The sequence below is a fragment of the Lycium ferocissimum genome, chromosome 4 (genome assembly GCF_029784015.1).
Source record: "Lycium ferocissimum isolate CSIRO_LF1 chromosome 4, AGI_CSIRO_Lferr_CH_V1, whole genome shotgun sequence".
In the NCBI taxonomy this organism is placed as follows: domain Eukaryota; kingdom Viridiplantae; phylum Streptophyta; class Magnoliopsida; order Solanales; family Solanaceae; genus Lycium; species Lycium ferocissimum.
Window position 1 is genome coordinate 53,895,002 of NC_081345.1, and position 17,980 is coordinate 53,912,981.

At 34.5% G+C, this 17,980-nt stretch overlaps 3 protein-coding genes across 3 annotated transcripts; all 3 read right to left on the bottom strand.

Annotated features, from left to right (window-relative positions):
• Positions 1-305: 305 nt before the first annotated feature.
• LOC132054858 (NDR1/HIN1-like protein 6) lies at positions 306-2,151 on the bottom strand. The gene is made up of 2 exons (XM_059446820.1): positions 1,445-2,151; positions 306-489 (listed from the first exon to the last, which is right to left on the bottom strand). The coding sequence occupies exons 1-2, from the start codon at positions 2,149-2,151 to the stop codon at positions 474-476; spliced, it is 723 nt and encodes a 240-aa protein (XP_059302803.1). The 3' UTR covers positions 306-473.
• A 2,786-nt stretch (positions 2,152-4,937) lies between these two features.
• LOC132054859 (NDR1/HIN1-like protein 6) lies at positions 4,938-7,529 on the bottom strand. Its single transcript, XM_059446821.1, has 2 exons — positions 6,369-7,529; positions 4,938-5,360 (listed from the first exon to the last, which is right to left on the bottom strand). The coding sequence occupies exons 1-2, from the start codon at positions 7,073-7,075 to the stop codon at positions 5,345-5,347; spliced, it is 723 nt and encodes a 240-aa protein (XP_059302804.1). The 5' UTR covers positions 7,076-7,529; the 3' UTR covers positions 4,938-5,344.
• Positions 7,530-10,165: 2,636 nt separating this feature from the next.
• Positions 10,166-16,821, bottom strand: LOC132053523 (putative glucose-6-phosphate 1-epimerase). The gene is made up of 8 exons (XM_059445595.1): positions 15,658-16,821; positions 15,425-15,499; positions 13,558-13,614; positions 13,308-13,471; positions 12,712-12,846; positions 12,165-12,267; positions 11,651-11,750; positions 10,166-10,630 (listed from the first exon to the last, which is right to left on the bottom strand). Exons 1-8 carry the CDS (start codon positions 15,766-15,768, stop codon positions 10,443-10,445), a joined length of 933 nt encoding a protein of 310 aa, XP_059301578.1. The 5' UTR covers positions 15,769-16,821; the 3' UTR covers positions 10,166-10,442.
• Between the last annotated feature and the right edge of the window lie 1,159 nt (positions 16,822-17,980).

Below are 17,980 nucleotides of genomic sequence, written 5' to 3' on the forward strand. Positions count from 1 at the left end.
TACATACATATTCCATAGGGACTCAATGTCCTCGTTGAGGTTTGTGTACTTTCACGTTTTCAAAAAACTTTGTAATATGTCCCCCACGGCAGAAATAGCCACCGCACTTTACAAGTAATTTGTACCTTTTATCTATGCTGCTATTATAAATAATACTTCTATCTACCTTTTCATCCTTTCCATGCTCCAACATCTATGCTATACAGTACAGGTGCTTATAGTTTGGTTACAAGTTTGAACTTATTCTGAGTATACTTGCAACTCTACCTAGTATCTGCTATAAAACACCAGCTATAAGATGGAACTTCTCAAATTAACTTAGATAAGATTTTACATCTAAATGGTGAGTATAAGATTATGAACTTATGTATGAATTTAGACACAATAGTATTTCATTCTTCTCATCCTAAGGCGATAGCGATGCCTTCAATCCTTTTTCCCAGTTATATATGTGTGAATAGGCCTTGAATCAATCAATTTAAATGAAACCTGCAAATCCAACACACAAAGGTTTGTTATAAGCTGAAACATATCTCCTGCAATGTAAGTGCAATATTAAAATAATCATGTATAGTTTCTCATAGTATACCAGAGAACTAAGGCAAGAATCATTAGTTGTTGTATATTAAAGTATCAAGTTAAGATGCCATCCTTTTAGAACTTTTGTTTTTGTCTGTATCACGTAAAACTAATAATAGCTAAATTGTAAACAATGTGAAATGATAACATGTTATTAAGTACTCTATAGCTACTCCCCATCTGCATGATTCATCACCAATTCAATGTATTCTTTAATGTATTACTTACCTACATTAACGGTGTCAGGTCACCTAAAAGATAACTACAGGTAACTGTTCATAAAATGGGAACTAATAGACCGAGAAAATAAGGTAGCACAAGAAGTTAAAATAATTGTTAATTTTTTTTCCAGTATCAGTAATATAAGTTAAAACACATTCAGTAAATATATTGATTTCCTCCCATTGGTACACTCAATAAAGTCAGGAAACAAACAAGAATTAGTGACTTCATATGAAGCAGAAATTCAAATGGAAAAGGTCATGCTTCATTATCTGCATCTTGTATATCACCTAATAACAATAAAAGGTGGCATTAATGATCACTTCAGCTATAACCTATGTTACTCAGACTCTTCAGAAAGTGTGTCGGATCCTCCAAAAGCTATGTATTTTTGGAGGATCCGACACAAGTTTAACAACATTTTCGAGGGGCCAAGCAACATAGGTTATAAACCAAGCTTCTTAATTTATTTATAATAAAGTTAGACCTCTCTATAACAACATTTCATTATAACTACCAAAACTTTCTTGGGAACTGATTTTCACTTTATGTTATATTATATGTTCTATATACCAACATTTCGCTATAGCAACCCAAAAATATACAGACAAACGACGTTGTTAGTATTAGCTTGTTAACTTACCAGTTAAACAGGTTAATGCCACATTTAGGTGTAGCACCATTTTCAATCTGCTTTAACCTCAAAGATCCACAAGAAACTCTAACTCCAATTTTCCAACTCTTCCACTCATTATACCCAATACCAATATCAGTATTCACATCTGCAGAAACTCTCAAATTCTTGTTCTTGAATCCAATACTCATAACTTTCCCAACACTATTCCCATACAACATCTCATTCGACGTCTTCATAACGAATTTGACAACTTTAACATTCTTCTTCTCTTGAACAAAACCAGAAACTTTCCCTTCACCCATGTTAACGTCGTTTTCGCCTTTCAATTCCACTCTAGTGTCACCATACACAATCTTTAACTCCCTGTTTGGATTTTTTAACTCCACCACAAGTGTCGATTGTGCATTCATTTTAGGCCCGTCTTGGCTTTCAGTGACATTGAATTTAGTAAACTCAAGGGATCTTAAATGGAAAACAGGGAGTTTTGGATTAAACCAAAGGTAAAGAAAACCACAAGCTGCTACTAAAAAGAGTAACAAGATTAGTATAATCAAACAGCAACAACAACAATAACAACAACAACTTCTTCGTTTTTTCTTTTGCTGATAGAATGAAGGTGGAATGTTAATTTTTCGCGGTTTGGGTGGCATTTGGATTGGAATTGTAGGACCTTTGAAACCAGGTGGCTTCTTTAGAGGTTTCACCTGTGACATTCTTGATTCTTTAAAGACCTGAAAGACCCCTTTTTTTCTTTCCTTTTTTTGGATATAAATAAGCAAATCTTTATAGAAAGGGAGTGTTAGATTGAATCAACAATGATATGTGCATATGATGGGTGTAAACTTTCAAGTATGAATCTTGATGATATGAATGTGAGAGATCACAACAGATCAGATCAGATGTGAACGTTTAGTGTGATGATGATTTAGTAATAAAAGAAAGGAATTTTGTGTTGCAAAAAAACAAAGATCTTTTATGGGGGAAGAAAAGAGGTGATAGAGGTGGAATTTGGAAGTGTTTGTGTATGGTGAAGACAGCAAGCAGAGAGGAATGTGATCACTTGAAGTGATGAGATCTATGCGCAGGATTTATGTGCTGGCGTAGCGGGAAGGAATACTAAGGGGTTGTTTGGAAGTTATACATATATTAATAATACAGGAATTAACAATATAGAATTGTAATCCATGAATTATAATGTAGGGATTAGTAATGTCACGCCACTCAAAATTGGTGGTTTGGGTTGGGGGTGGGGGGGGGGGGGGGGGAGGGGTGCAGAGCGTGATTGACACCTGACACTAAGTGTCAGTCGAGCAAATCATGAACTAGCTAACATGATAGATAATATCACTGCACTGTGTCATTTAAATAAAGGCCAAATCCATCGACGAACACCGCGATCGTCCTCTTTCACTTGGCGAAAGACTAAAAGTAGCCCTTGTTCCATTTAGACAACCGGGTGGGTCATTCCTATTCACTTAGACACTTTTTGCGCGATTATCGGAGCAAACCAACACCTTGTCTCCTACATGGATTAAGTGGCCAATTAAATTATGCCAGCTCATTTAAATTGTGCCAACTCATTTTAATTGTAAATTCGTGGAGTTTTGACCATTAAAAATTGGGGCTTTTGGGCTGGTTGGATGTGCAATGAGGTGGCGCCCCCTTTGGTGTTGGTTTTGCTCCGATAACGATGCAAAAAGTGTCTAACTGGAATAGGAATAACCCACCTGAAGTGTCTAAATGGAACAAGGGTCACTTTAGGTGCTCAAGTGAAAGAAGTGGACGACCACATGTGTCTGTCGATGGGTTTGGCCTTAAATAAAATTGGCCAACGTAATTAACAACATTGAAACATAATAACAACAACAAAATATCTGGTGTGGTGTGGAGTCTGGGGAGGGTAATGTGTATGCAGACCTTACCCCTATCTTGTAGAGATAGAGAAGTTGTTTCCGATAAACTCTCGTTTCAAGTAAAGCATTTTAAGCAGTTTGAAAAAAAAGAATATGAAAGTAAAGAAGTCAAGGAAAATATATATTAGAAAAGCATTACATAACAAATTGAGAAAAAGGAACAATAACAATAGCAATAACAACGCTCTAGTAATTATACTTCGTGTGTTTGATACTGATGTTAAACGTGTTTTAATTGTCCCAGGCAGCTCAATGAATAATATTCAATCGCGGGTCATAGAGTATATACAGCTGGGAAACAAGGTCATCTCGGGTACTCTCCGACTTCAACAACGCCAGCGAAACAACAACAGGTGAAATTACACTGCCAACTTTTGCATAGGGTGTTATCAAAGACTCACAGTTCCAAGTAATATCTGGAGATATGATCTACAACATCATCATGGGAGGCCCTGGATTCATGCGATAGAAGCAGTACCATCCACATTGACACCCGTTATTATACATATTCTCTGGCAAAATCTTTGTTCATTGCTATTTATCGGTGTTCGCAATTGACAAGCTCGGAATACTCAACAAGATTCAATCTCTGTTTTTCTTTGTGTCGCTACTATCTTCGCATTATTTTCGTTACTTCGATATTATCAAAGGACTCATCAGTTTGTACTAATTGCTTGCTTGTGACTCCTAATCATACAAATTTTAATTGATTGACCCCCAAAAGCATAGGTGATTTTGTGTGGTTAAGTTTTATCATACAGCTGAACCAACAATGTTCTCTTTCTCTTGTAATCTTAAACTCTACCAAGATATGGGCGTCAAGTTTAGCTAATATATATAATGGTAACTCGTTCAATATGTTCAATTTTAAACTGGTGGGTTGGGAATAAATAATTGATGGGTTAATTTGGGTACATTCAAATTAACCCCTTAAAAAGTCTACTTAAATTAACCTCTTGAAAAGTCGTGAGTCCTTCTATTACTTTTTTTTTTCTTTTGATTGGTTCAACATTAGTTCATTCAGCTTTTCTCTTTATAAAAAGGAACAAAAGAAAAGTCGCTTTTAGTTCGATTTGTAACTAAATAAATTGCACGAAACAAGCAAATAAATGAAAAGATAATTGTTTGAAACTTTCTTGGATCATGTTAAACAGCTTTTGGCAAGACTCTACTCTTGGGAGAAAAATAAGATCTCAAATGTGCTTTATTTTAAGTTAATTACTAATGACTTTGCCCTTACAAACAATTACTAGATGGATTGTCACGTTGCACCTTCTTTGTCTCCCACCTAATTCCTTCACCAGTAAAAATAACCTACCGCCTCTAAAAAGACACCATAGATATCACTTAATAAAAACATTTGATCAAATACTGTAACAGTTCAATATGTTAGTGATATTGTTCGCTTTTGAGTCTAAGTTCGCATTGTTTTAACACGTGTTACTAGGATTTAAGGCTTGTTTCCTTATATATTTACGTATTTTCCGTGTTTTTATCTATGCGAGATTTTCCTATGATGTACATACATATTCCATAGGGACTCAATGTTCTCGTTGAGGTTTGTGTACTTTCACGTTTTCAAAAACTTTGCAATATGTCCCACACGGCAGAAATAGCCAGCGCACTTTACAAGTAATTTGTACCTTTTATCTATGCTGCTCTTATAAATAATACTTCTATCTACCTTTTCATCCTTTCCATGCTCCAACATCTATGTATACAGTACAGGTGCTTATAGTTTGGTTACAAGTTTGAAATTATTCTAAGTATACTTGCAACTTTACCTAGTACCCCCTGCTATAAAACACCAGCTATAAGATGGAATTTCTCAAATTAACTTAGATAAGATTTTACATCTAAATGGTGAGTATAAGATTATGAACTTATGTATGAATTCAGACACAATAGTATTTAATTCTTCTCATCCTAAGGAGATAGCGATGCCTTCAATCCTTTTTCCCAGTTATATATGTGTGAATAGGCCTTGAATCAATCAATTTAAATGAAACCTGCAAATCCAACACAAAAAGGTTTTTTATAAGCTGAAACATATCTCCTGCAATGTAAGTGCAATTCAAGAATTAAAATATTTCATGTATAGTTTCTCATTATACACCAGAGAAGTAAGGTATATCGAATCATGGCAAGAATCATTAGTTGTTGTATATTAAAGTGTCAAGTTAAGATGGCATCCTTTTGGAACTTTTGTTTTTGTCTGTATCACCTAAAACTAATAATAGCTAAATTTTATTAGCTAAATTGTAAACAATGTGAAATGATAGCATGTTACAAGTACTCTATAGCTACTCCCCATGTGCGTGGTTCAATCATCTATTCAATGTATTCTTTAATAGTATTACTTACCTACACTAACGGTATCAAATCACCTAAAAGATAACTACATGTAACTGTTCATAAAATTGGAACTAATAGACCGAGAAAATAAGGTAGTACAACAAGCTAAAATGATTGTTAATTCTTTTTCCAGTATCAGTAATATAAGTTAAATACATTCAGTAAATATTTTGATTTCCTCCCATTGGTACACTTAATATAGTCAGGAAACAAGCAAGAACATGATTAGTGACTTCATATGAAGCAGAAATTCAAATGTAAAAGGTCATGCTTCATTATCTGCGTCTTTGCACTATCAGTATATATCACTAAGAACAAATAAAAGGTGGCATTAATGATCACTTCAGCTATAACCTATGTTGCTCAGACTCTACAGAAAGTGTGTTGGATCCTCCAAAAGCTATGCATTTTTGGAGGATCCGACACAAGTTTAACAACATTTTCGAGGGGCCAAGCAACATAGGTTATAAACCAAGCTTCCTAATTTATTTATAATAAAGTTAGACCTCTCTATAACAACATTTCATTATAACTACCAAAACTTTCTTAGGAACTGATTTTCACGTTATGTTATATTATATGTTCTATATACCAACATTTCGCTATAGCAACCCAAAAATATACAGACAAACGACGTTGTTAGTATTAGCTTGTTAACTTACCAGTTAAACAGGGTAATGCCACATTTAGGTGTAGCACCATTTTCAATCTGCTTTAACCTCAAAGATCCACAAGAAACTCTAACTCCAATTTTCCAACTCTTCCACTCATTATACCCAATACCAATATCAGTATTCATATCTGCAGAAACTCTCAAATTCTTGTTCTTGAATCCAATACTCATAACTTTCCCAACACTATTCCCATACAACATCTCGTTCGACGTCTTCATAACGAATTTGACAACTTTAACATTCTTCTTCTCTTGAACAAAACCAGAAACTTTCCCTTCACCCATGTTAACGTCGTTTTCGCCTTTCAATTCCACTCTAGTGTCACCATACACAATCTTTAACTCCCTGTTTGGATTTTTTAACTCCACCACAAGTGTCGATTGTGCATTCATTTTAGGCCCGTCTTGGCTTTCAGTGACATTGAATTTAGTAAACTCAAGGGATTTTAAATGGAAAACAGGGAGTTTTGGATTAAACCAAAGGTAAAGAAAACCACAAGCTGCTACTAAAAAGAGTAACAAGATTAGTATAATCAAACAGCAACAACAACAATAACAACAACAACTTCTTCGTTTTTTCTTTTGCGGGTATAATGGTGGTGGAACGTTAATTTTTCGCGGTTTGGGTGGCATTTGGATTGGAATTGTAGGATCTTTGAAGCCTGGTGGCTTCTTTAGAGGTTTCACCTGGGACATTCTTGATTCTTTAAGACAAGAAAGACCCTTTTTTTCTTTCTTTTTCTGGAAATAAATAAGCAAATCTTTATAGAAAGGGAGTGTTAGATTGAATCAAAAATGATATGTGCATATGATGGTTGTAAACTGTCAAGTATGAATCTTGATGATATGAATGTGAGAGATCAGATCAGATGTGAATGTGAAGTGTGATGATTTAGGAATTAAAGAAAGTATATTTGGGTTGGAAAAGAGAAAAAAAAAAAAAAAAAAAAAAAAAGAGGAGATCTTTTGTGGGGTTATTGGTGGAAGAAAACAGGGAGATGAAGAGGTGGAATTTGGAAGTGTTTGTGTATGGTGAAGACAGCAAGCAGAGAGGAATGTGATCACTTGAAGTGATGAGATCTATGCGCAGGTTTTATGTGCTGGCGTAGCGGGAAGGTTTCAACTAGCATACAAAAATAAGAGAAATACCAAGGGGTTGTTTGGTTTCAATATAAGTTATATAGAGATTAATAATGCAGGAATCAATAATACGTTGTAATATAGGGATTATTAATATAAGCCCCAAAATTGGGGAGGGATGTGATTGACACCCACATACCCAGTGTAATCCATCAAGTGAAGTCTGAAGAGAATAGTGTGTACACAAATCTTATCCCTACCTTGTGGAGGTAGAGAGTTTGTTTTCGATAGACCATTTGCTCAAGTAAAGCATTTCAAGCAGTTTGGAAAAAGAAAATACGGAAGTAAAGAAGCCAAGGAAAATAATTAGGAAAGCGTTACATAACATTGAGGAAAAGGAACAGTAACAATAATAAAATGATATGATAATCGAAGCACAAGAAATAACAGGTAGTAATAGAAATCGAAGATTAGGAAACTACGAGAATAATACTAATACTACTGGTATGAAAGGAGAAGTAGATATGGTGCTCCAAACTACCACCAAGCCTAACCCACAGGAAAGCAAGACAACGGTCAACTACCTACTAACATTCTACCTTAATCCACGATTTTCATATCCTCTTATTTAAGGTCATCTCCTCGGTAAGCTAAAGATACACCACTACCGTTGAATCATCTCTCTCCAATAATTCTTCTGCCTACCTCTACTTCTCCTTGAACCTACCATTACTAACCTCTCATACCTCCTCACTGGGAAATTTGTGCATCTCCTCTTCACATGCCCGAACCATCTCAACCTCGCTTTTCTCATCTTGTCCACCATGGAGGTTATTCCCACTTTGTCCCGAATATCTTCATTAATAATCTTATCTCTCCTAGTATGTCCACACATCCATCTCAACATCCTCATTTCCACAACTTTCATCTTCTGAACATGAGAGTTCTTGATTGGCTAATACTCCGTCCCCATACAACATAGTTGGTTTAACCACCACTCTGTTGAATTTACTTTTAAATTTTGGTGGCACATTCTTATCACACAAGACTCCGGACGCGAGCCTCCATTTCATCCATCCCGCCCTAATATGATGTGTGAAATCATCGTCAATCTCCCCATTTCCTTAGATTATAGATCCAAGATACTTGAAATTCTCTCTTGGGGATGGTTTGTGCATCAAGCCTCATGCATTACGTCATTGAACTTACACTCCAAATATTCTATTTTTTTCCTACTCAACCTGAGCCCTTTAAACTCAATCAGTGGAGTCTACAACTAAGAATGTAGCACCCACTAAGACCAGTCACTGAAAACTAAGAAAAAATATCCATAACACCCACTAAGACTAGTCATAAGTCTCTAATAAGAATACTAAAAAATGTATTGTCCTCGGGGCATTCTCGAAATACTAAAAGTCTAAAATAACACGATAAAGATTGGGTTCCTACCGAAAAGACCGGAGGAAGTAGCTGAGTTGCAGTCTACAAAAGAAACTGGCAGAAGTACGCGATCGCAAAGCATTGCAACTGCAGCAGAGAAAATAAATAATATCTACACTTCCATTTTGTGATTTTTGGTTTCAAAACCCACCCCATCGAGTCCCTCAGATCTCAACCCGAACCCCTCAAACAAGTCTAAATGATAAACATGACTTGTTCAAAGTCTTCAATTTCAAAATTGAGCGTTGAAACTTAAAATTAAGGGTCTGGTTATTACAAGATCCCTCCTTTTTTAATGGACTTTACACAGAGCGAATCTGGATTAGTGAGAGCCCAATACCACTACCATATAGGAAAATCTAATCTTTTTTATCATGTTCTATGAGGAGTAATTTTTAACATGTTACTTGATAAAAGCAACATCCTTACAATATATTCTCAAGGGAGGAACAACATTTTCATTCATTATGCCATATGACGCCTAAACTTAAAGTAGCACTAAAAGGTAAAATGAATATAGCAATGGATACTTCTTCTTACCTAAAACTCAAATAGCACTCCCTCTTTCACAAGCAAAAAGGACTACTCTTCTCTTTTAAAAAAAAAGGTGACATGTCTTCATTTGAGGCAAGTCCTTAGACACGAAATTACTTCCAAATAAGTTCATGGTCTCCCACTTTTAGGTTGTAAGTCGAAATAACAGAATTTCCCCTTTCTTAACGCCTCCTCTTCTATTATATATATATATATATATATAGGAATATTTTATTCTAATGCTTGTAGTTCAGAAATATCAAAAATTCTTACAATGTAAAAACAATTGTGATAATGTCTGGCCAAAAAGGTAAAAAGAAGAAAAAAACAAGAGGTGGCATTGGAGGGAAAGAATCACAATAATTTAACACCAAATGTATAAAACTTTTCCCTCTATGACCATAACAGATTTTTTTTCTATTTATGGCTGTTGGTGCAAATTAGAGGTGATAAAAGAACAACTGTCTCAATACATGTTAAGTTGTTGTTGCTCATATATCTCTAGTTTACTTGGCAATAATCTCATTTTCTTTTTATGATCTTAAAAGAAGATAAGATGAGTCTGCAAAATCCTTTGAGTAAACATTCTTCCTTATAATGAATCCTGATTTAAAATATTATCTTCTCTAGTAATGTTTCTCTTTAAGATTCTACGCTTTTAATTCTTGTTTATGTTCACATAGTCGACTATATCAACCACATACCTATTGTGATAACCTTTTAACAGATGTATTCCAAGATGTACTTGACCAAACAAAGAAAATATATCGATCCTTCACTTTCTCATTTCAATTGCACTAAACATAAATAATGTACCAAAATGGAACCATTTTAGTTTAAAAAACCTTCCCTTTCAAAACATATAACAATGGAGCAACAATTGACAAGCTTTAGCTGTCAAATGACAACATTTTAATGACCCTAGAAAATAGAAACGAGTTGAAAAGATTACGCTCTCTCGCTAAGCTATTGACCCATTCCAAAATACTTCTAGCCAGAATTTGAGAGACTAAAGATCGTCGCTCCAATAGGTTGATGGTACCACCACAAGCTCCACGCGACCTGTCCATTCTTTTCCCGGCTTCAAAGTGATGGGGTTTTCTATTACTGCACCATCAACACAAAGCATATTCTTGTACTCTTGGTCGCCAAGATCCACCATTGCTTTGGATTTCTTTTGCCAGGGATTCCATAGCACTGAATAAGACAAGGCGATGGAACAGGTACACTAGGTTTAGTCATAGGCAAGTAAAACCAATTTTTTTGTACGTATATATAAAAATTATTGAATCCCCTTGACATAAGGAATCCTGACGTTTATTGAGTTCCCTTGACATAAAGTGGCTAAAAATTTGGTCAAGTAAAGTTTATATCCCAAGTTTGGCCTTCTAGCATTTTCTTCTAATCCCTTGTTAGGATTCCTGGTCCGCCACTAGACTCGTAGGTGGTATACTATTATGCTTCCATGAAGCCAACTTGTAGGATCATGATAGAAAGCAATGAAAGTTCCTCAAGCACTAAAAATAACTTGGAAAGACTGACGTCAAGTCACATTAACACTTCGGGTGCGTTTGGTACCGAGGAAAACATTTTTCAAAAAATATTTTCCAATCGTCTTGAGTTTGGTTGGTGAAAATATTTTGGAAAAATTTTTCTCTAGGAAAACAACAACAACATGAGTAGGGAAAACAAGTTGCATAAGTGGGCATTACAAGTTCATTGTCTCCTCCCCACGCCCCACTCCAACAGGCCCCAACCCCACCCCTTAATCATCCACCCCCGCCACCCCAAAACTCCCACTCCCACCCCATCCACACCCATAGTGTTTTCCTAGATTATATATAAATAGTCTTGGAACAATATTTTATTGCTTACATATCAAACAATGGAAAATAAGTAAGAAACTCGCTTATTTCCAATAAAACATTTCCCTGCATACCAAACACACCCTTTATTCCTTTCAGAGTTTTCGATAATTTAATGATATCATTCTAGATAAAACAAACATTTCCAGGTTTACTAAGAGAAGAATCATGAGATATAGATGCTAAAGTAAAATTCAGAAATGTTCCTCTCCGGCTTAGTCCCTGAGGAAAAAATTAAGCCTTACTAAGGGCAGATCTGGTGTCAATTTGATACTCCCACGGGGGGTTCCCCACCCCCACCCCCCAAATTGAAAATAGTTTCAAAAAATGATATTGAACTGAAGCAACTTACCAATATCTGGTAGCCCTTCCTTCTTTAGCAGATATGTTCGCCTCCTTTCATGATCAAGAACAGCAACGCAATCAGGAGAATGATGGTAGACGCGGTCCATCTGAAAGAAAAAGAAAGATTTTCTAAGCGCAAAATAAATAAACAGACGGATTAATACTCAATCAATTTACTAAAGTAGACCTAAAAGGCTTCAGATATGAAAGATATTGCAAGCTGAGCAGTTTACGATAAGCAACTTCGACATGCAGTTCAGAAAAACCACATATATATGATGTTCTTAATATAATCTTCTTATTTAACATCAATTGAAAGATGCTTCCTGACCTGTCTCTGTTTTTCTTGTAGCTCGGTGATAGAGTACACATTGTTAAATACCAAGTGAGATATCAAAATATCTATGTCAAGTCATTATTCAACTTGTGATTCACAAAACCACCTAAATTTGAGATTTTAACTAATTGAAAATCTGTAATCACAAACTTTTGAGATATTGAGGCTGCATAAATAGATTTACCTCAGCCTCAAATGTTATGGCATCTCCTTGTTCAGTAAAGAGTTCTTTCTTGCACAGGTTGTCACGATAGTCCAGTGTTTCTAAACCTTCTAGCCGCACTTCACTGTGGACAAGATTCATGTTAAGTTCAAAAAAGAAATTAAAAGGAATAAATCTCTTAAAGCAATGCTCAAAACATTTAAATAAACAATGATGTACAAAGAAACTGCTTTCTGTTCTTTCTTTTCTTAAGTTTGAATAGCTTTCAGGCTTTTCCAGGAAAATTAGATTTAGTATTTTTTCCATTTTTGGCCCATCGGCCGAAATTAATTACGGGTGCTAGCCAAAATATACAAAAACCTATACAGTGATTATGCATATTATATGTATATTTTGTGTATATAATATGTATATTTTTACTTCATATAAAAACCTATACATTTGTGGGCTATTATTCTTTTGAGCGCTCCGAAACTGTAATTATCCCTTTAATAAAATTGCTGACAGCAGGAAGTAAGAAAATTCATGAATATGAAAACGATAAGAAAACACATAGGAAACAGCATACCTTATGTTAGAAACAGAAAAGTATGTTTGGTAAGCAAAGGAGAATTTGAACGGCTTGCCATTGATGTTTCTTATACGAGATATCAGAGACAAGCTTCCATCTGATGCAAGAGAAACCCGAAGGCGAAACTCAAAGCTGAAACATTACAAGAAAGATATTAACCGGCAACTTCGAAAGCTACAGCTATAAGCAAGAATAACCTGTTTAGCTAAGCTTCTAAAGTTAGCTTATTTTGAAACCTACTTCAACAAGAAGCAATTTGTGTTTGGCTAATCAATTTGAAAGTACTTTTGAGCAGCAACTAGCGCTTGGCCAAGTTTTAGATAGTGCTTCAAAGTGTATTTTTGCGAAAAAAGCTTCTCAAAAAAGTACTTTTAGGGAGAAGCTACTTTTTTCAGCTTCTCAGAAACAGCTACTGCTTCTACACAAAAGCACTTTTTCTTCTCCTAAATGCTTGGCCAACACCTCAATTTTGAAAAGAAAAAAAAAAGCACCTTGGAGAAGATTGGCCAAACAGGCTATAGGGAATAAAACTAATTCAATGACCAAACTTCTAAGAAAACTAATTAGAATTTACTACAAAGTGAAGGTCATACACATGAGGCCAGGACTTCAGATCATCTTCTGACGGTTTGAGCAGCAAGTCAATGAAAGATTTTCCTTGGGCATCAAATGATTTTAGAGATGGAGGGTCGTCTTCAATGGTCCAAATTTTGTTTCTGGCAAATCCATTTTGCTCAACTGATCCACCAGTTCCATACTGCAGCATAAGTAGAATAATCGCATGATCTATTCTACAGTACTCGACAGGAATAATTTATCAAAGATTTGCACCGCTAAAGGTACCTGGGGAAAGAAAACAGAAATTCCTCCTCGTGTAGATTTCAAAGATCTGGAGATGGCCTAAAATGCAAAAGGCAAATGTTCGTCAATGTGCATTCTCAAAATTATATGCATCCTGTGTACTTTATAAAGCACTAAGCTGAAAGATTCTCTGATTATAATGACCACTATAATGACATATTTTGATTTACAGTCATTTTTACATAACTAAAAGTATAATTAATGCAGACAAAATAATTTAGATGAAGGACTTTCACTAATCCTATCATCAAATGCCAACTGTTTGGACAAGTTAGTGCAGTTCTTAAAACCTTTTCATTGAAAAGGTTTTAAGACCTCTCCAATTGGAATATCACATAATAGCAATAACCTTTCATATAGTCTGTTAAAGTCATCCAAAACTCTAGAAGACATTTACAAAAGAAATTTTGTTTAAACAAGAAAGGGACATCGTTTAGTAAGTATTTATCAATTCAACTCCAGATCTAGCAGTCATCCAGTTTTATCCTAAATGGACTCTATTTTACTTAGACAAAGATAATGAGATGAAATTGGTTGTAGAAGTGTCTCAAGTATTTGTTTGTAATGTGAAGAAGTGAAGAAGTGTTCAAAAGAAGTCATATTAAATTTAAAACCTTGTAACATAGTAAAAGTATATAGTATTACTTAAATTGTTGGATGGGAAAAAGATTTACCATTTCGGACAGATAACTTTCTGGGAACGGCTAAAATAGAAGGTACATTGATGAAAATGGACAGAGGAGTATATGCCTAGCCAAACTAACACTACTATTCTCATCTTTGAATATCCACTATTGGCACCAACCAACACCACGACTTTATGTTATGAGTTTCCCGTGTCTACCACTTGTCAAGCAATAAACTATTTGAAGTAACTCTAATTTTAAGTTTGTAAGATTCTGCCACTTGCTCCAACAGAACCCCGAGAATTTAAATTAGACAATGAAGCACACTTCTAGTTTTTGTACAACTAAAAACATCTTTTACCATTCAGTATTTCCTTATAAAATGCGGGACATGAAAGAGATTGAAAAGAATGAAAGACCTAGGATGCAAGGTGGGTAGGTGTAGTTGTAGAGAGTGGATGAGTGGAGTACAAAAGAAGAGAAAGCTACTGAGGTGATTTTCTTGCTAGTGAGATGATCCTTTTTTTTTTCTTTTCCTTTTCTTGCTAGTGAGATGATTTTTTAAAACATATTTTATAACCGTGGTGTCCGGACCAGCTTGCACACCTCGACTAATTCCACGGTGTACCTGCTATCTCACACCAGCAATAGGTAACTCTGTCCACCAATGCTAGGACAAATGAGAAGAAATCACCTAGCGTTTTTGTCTCCGCTGGGATTTGAAAGATAAATAAAAGATACGACAAGTTCGGGAGAAGGTTCACGTGAACAACCGTCATTCTCTAACAATTAAGTGATATAGATTTATAAAAAGAACAAATTCAAAAACAAAAAAAAAAAGAAGGGAGGGGGTTAAAAAGGCTCTCTCTGTTCTCTACCCGTTGGAGTGACCACCTCATATACAAGCAATTCACCTCGAATTTGGAATCTCTAAAGCAATGTGAACTAGTGATTCCACTGCAGTTCACTTTACCTCTAATCTACAAGAAAATAAACACTGAAGTTCACTTTAATTAGCATTTCTATATCTGCAGGGAGATGATTGACTTACACAGCTAAGCATCTAAAAGAGTAAATTTTGCTTTTTCACCAAATCTTCTGCTACGATATCAGAAACCTTTAATCCAAGTTCCGATTTTTAATTCACATGATATTGAACATACAACAAAAAGATCTGAATCGCCAATGTAAGAATTAACTAATACTGAATATGAAACCTATACCTTATTGCTGGTGAATAGGAGCTCTTCACCTCGATCATTCCGCCACGAAGTAACTTGTCCTCCATGCAAGCTAACCTGAATTTGACAAAAAGGGTAAATAGCCATACAAGGAAATTGACCTCATTCACAACACAAGTTAAGTAATCACATCAATGACAGATCTAACAGACGATTTAGAACCATAAAATCATTACATCTAATTAATCTAACAGAATCGGTTTAGGGAGTCTAACCCGTACAGAGGCACCCTGAGGGTTCCGAAGCGTGACTTGATTCATCTCACTCATATCTTTTGTTACTTCGACCGACGCTCTATGATCCCAGATAGGTGCATAATGCCCCATTCAATAACCCTTATTTATGCTATTTGAACCCGAAAACCGACAATGCCGGTAAATTGGATGAGACAAAAGCCTCAATTTTTTTCGGTTTGTATCGATAATCCTCTCTGGAAAAACTTGTAATCTAGCGAACCCCAAAAAAACCTCGAACGTAATCCAAAATTCTTATTTTGTACCTTATCACTATCTCTCTCATTGAATGTACATTTACTCAAATCATACTCATACTTTGTAACAATATCATAAAAGTAACATCAGCAACAAAAGAAGCAAAACATACAAAAATATGACATCTGGCAAAAATGCTCAAAAGTACTCTATAGTCAAAGCCTAAATTCACGGCAAGGAAAATGTGACATTTACCTAAGAAAAAGCCAGCTAAAATCTTGTAAACAAATATACAAGGAAACTTTAACTGCACTACAATTCTAAAAACTAACCTCTATATATTCCTAATACTATAAATTAAGCTCAAAAAATTCAAGAGTTTCAATTCCCAACTCAAATCTTGAGTTCCAAAAATTGAAAACATTCAAGAAGTGTCTTCGTTATTACTCTATAATATCTCAAATTTTAGGGAACCCCCATTTGAGAAAACTTTATAAATATACATAGAAATTCCTATAATTTTATAATGCAAGCATTGAACTTTCAAGAATCAAGAAAGCAAGAAAACATGATAAATATAAAGAGGAAGAAGAAAAATCTGAACTTTATATAATGCATCAAAGTGGAAGTGTAATGCAAACAAACTAGAAAAAAAAAAGAATTTAATGTTGCATTAATTAAAGTAAATTAAGGTTTAAAAACTGAACAAGAATGTAAAAATAAAACCTGGGTTTTGCAGGGGAAATACTGCAGACTAATAGTAGTACTCACTAAAAACTAATGTGGAAATATTAATTCTTTTTTTTATTATTATTATCTGTTGATTTAAGATTTAGCAAAAAAGGGATTTTTGGGGATTGTGACACTTCAGTTTTAAATTCTTCAGACACTGATTGAGGTTGAGAGAAAGTGGCAGATAATGTGTGTGTGTGTTTTTTTTTTTTTTTTTTTTGTCCGAGGTTTATGTGATGATATGTAATGAAATTTGTTGTCCAAAATTGCTAAGTACCATTAGGTACCACGTGTCCACGTTGAAGGGAGACCAAGTCGAGCTTACTACAATGTTTGAATCAAATTGAGTTCGAGTCTGAGTTCAACTTAGCTTGATACAATATCGAATCCACGCAGGATGCAACTGAGTTTTGTTAAAGTATAATCGAGCTAGAGTCCAGTCTGAGTGGACACTTTAATATTTTCTTACTGTACACAGTGCTATGTCATTAGAAAAATTAAATTCATAATAAATTGATTGATTAAGAAAAATATGAGCATTACTATTTTATATTAACCAGACTTGAAATACTATCGATTCAACTGAGCTTTTTTAAAGTATAATCGAACTCGAACCAAGGGTGAGCTGACTCTTTAATATTTTCTTATGTGCACTGTGCTATGTCATTCGAAAAATTAAATTCATAACAAATTGATTGATTTAGAAAAATATTAAGTATTAGTACTATTTTATATTAACCAGGCACACTATCATTTCTGAGATGAGCTCAATTGAACTTTGTCAAAATATAACCCAACTCGAAACGTGTTTGAGTCGGCTCTTTAATATTTTCATATAAAAATTGAAATTTAAAGTTGATTGGTGAAATAAGAAAATATAAGTATTACTAGTTTAAATTGGTAAGTATATTCAAATATAGATAATTAAACTATATAACATTATTGGTTTGAAATAGAGTATAAATTATAATTAGGTTAACTTCATATTGAACAAATAATAGAACTTGCAAGGTAAAAACATAAAGCAACATTAAATTCAAAGAATTTTCACAATATTAAGTTCACTTGATATTCGAATTCTTAAATTTCAATTTTTAATTACATTTCGCGCATCGCCCTTAAAGTACTTTTAAGTAACAATATGTCTTCAAGATTTAATTACATCAAATATATTACAGAAGTACAAAATTATAAGTTTATTAGTAATTACTAATAATTATTGATTATTAAACTAACATATTACTAATTTATTTAGAAATTAAACTTAATAGGTGAATTTTAATTAGTTTAAAAGTAATCATTACATGACTTAATTGACCCGATCGAATTGACGTGAGCTAGCTCAATGAACTTGAGCTAAGCTTTGATCGAGTCG